Raw genomic sequence first — 1,794 nt, forward strand, 5'->3', positions numbered from 1 at the left:
CAGAGTGAACGCGCTCAGAGCTGAACTGGTCCAGACCAACTCTGTCTCTCTCTGTGTGTTCAGGGTTAAGCAGGATGGACTTGTGCAACAGGAATCCGAACCGTACGGCGCCGGTGGGAGACGACGGTCCTCCCGGAGGCGACGTACCGCTCTGCTCTCGGACCAACGGCTGGAGCTGGCCCCCTCACCCCTTCCAGCTGCTGGCCTGGCTGCTCTACGTTTACTTCGCCGTCACCGGTTTCGGGGTGTTCGTCCCCCTGCTGCCCGCCCACTGGATCCCCGCCGGCTACATCGTATCCTTCAGACGGGTCTGCGACTGCACGCCGTTACACTGGCGAAGACAGTGACCTGCAGTCCCTACGAGTCTCTACAGGTCACAGCACAAAACTGTCGGGTGTCAACGTGTCCTCCAGTCAGCACAATCTGAGCCTGATGTGGGACTTATCTCTAAAGATTACATTTGAATATAATAACACTCTAATCTCGAAATTTAACCATAAATATTACGACTTTTATCTTTTAAATGTTGTCACTAAAAATTTTGAGCTATATCTCTCAATATGTAAAAGTTATGCACATTCTAGTGCATAACAGTGTTTCTAAATATCTCAAAATAAAATGGTGTTTATCACCAAATATTAGGACTTTATCTGGAAAAAAATCTCAGAATATTTCGACTTTTATCACAAAGCATTTTCTGATTGTTATGATTTCTGTTTTAAATGTAAATATTCTCTCTGCTCTGTAAACCATGAGTTTGTTTCAGAGCTGGATGTGTTCAGAGCTTCACCTCCTGAAATCTGCTATTATATTAAACCTGATTATTGATGATGTTTATTGGTTATTGATCAAGTGTGTGTGTGAACAGTGTGATTTTGGATCAGAGACGTGTGAAATCCAGTTTGTGTCTTGACCTGAACATCAGTGTACGGGCGTCATGTTCGTGTGTCACCTGTGCGTCCACGTCATGGCCGTGTCCATCGACCCCGCCGACTACAACGTCAGGACCAAGAGCGACAAAGGGCCCGTCCCCGTCTTCGACCGCTCCAAACACGCCCACGTCATCGAGAACTGCCACTGCTACCTCTGCCAGGTCGACGTGTGAGTATCACACACACACACACACACCAACTGTACACTGAGACACAGTAAGCTGTGTAATACATGAATACATGTACTCTGTTCATCAGGGATACTCCACCTGCTCTGCTCGGGGGCCACTTTTACAAAATGTCAGGAGGCCAGGGGCCAATCACAGCAGCCCCACACATGTTTCTGGGATTTCAGGATGTTTTTAACCCTCTGAGCCTGAGCTGGTTTTACCTGGTTTTGGTTTACCTGGACTTTTTGTGTGATAATGCACTAAAAACCTCAGTCCCTCAATGCACAATTAAGTTATATGCATGTTTTTTTTCCAGGACAACCTGAACTATCAGAATATTTAGGCTGCTGTGATGTCACCTGAATGTACAAATAGTTACGAGACCATAAAGAAAATAAAAAAATAAAAGAAAAAACAAGATGGAAATGGAATTGTACAGATCTTTAGGGATAAATCACCCAAAAGTATTATGTACAAGCTTTTTTGCTGTAGAAAATCTTTCTCATACGTGTTGGGGATCAGAAAATGAAAAAATTAACATTAAAACTATTACAGTTAAAAAATGGACACACTTTTCCAAAAAAAGTCCCCTCGCCATTATCTTTGCCATTGTGCAGAGCAGCTCCTCTCTGTGCTGCTGCAGAGGGCCACATCACAGTCCTGACGCTTCAGAGAGGGCCCCGGTCCTCCTG

At 45.2% G+C, this 1,794-nt stretch overlaps 1 protein-coding gene across 1 annotated transcript; it reads left to right on the plus strand.

Annotated features, from left to right (window-relative positions):
* Positions 1-63: 63 nt before the first annotated feature.
* On the plus strand, positions 64-1,101 carry LOC121964865 (palmitoyltransferase ZDHHC1-like; the record flags this gene model as incomplete). The annotated part of the gene is made up of 2 exons (XM_042515047.1): positions 64-293; positions 926-1,101. Coding segments are annotated over 2 exons (406 nt in total), but the record flags the coding sequence as incomplete, so codon positions are not given.
* Positions 1,102-1,794: the final 693 nt, after the last annotated feature.

Source organism: Plectropomus leopardus, unplaced genomic scaffold (genome assembly GCF_008729295.1).
Source record: "Plectropomus leopardus isolate mb unplaced genomic scaffold, YSFRI_Pleo_2.0 unplaced_scaffold17541, whole genome shotgun sequence".
NCBI lineage: Eukaryota > Metazoa > Chordata > Actinopteri > Perciformes > Serranidae > Plectropomus > Plectropomus leopardus.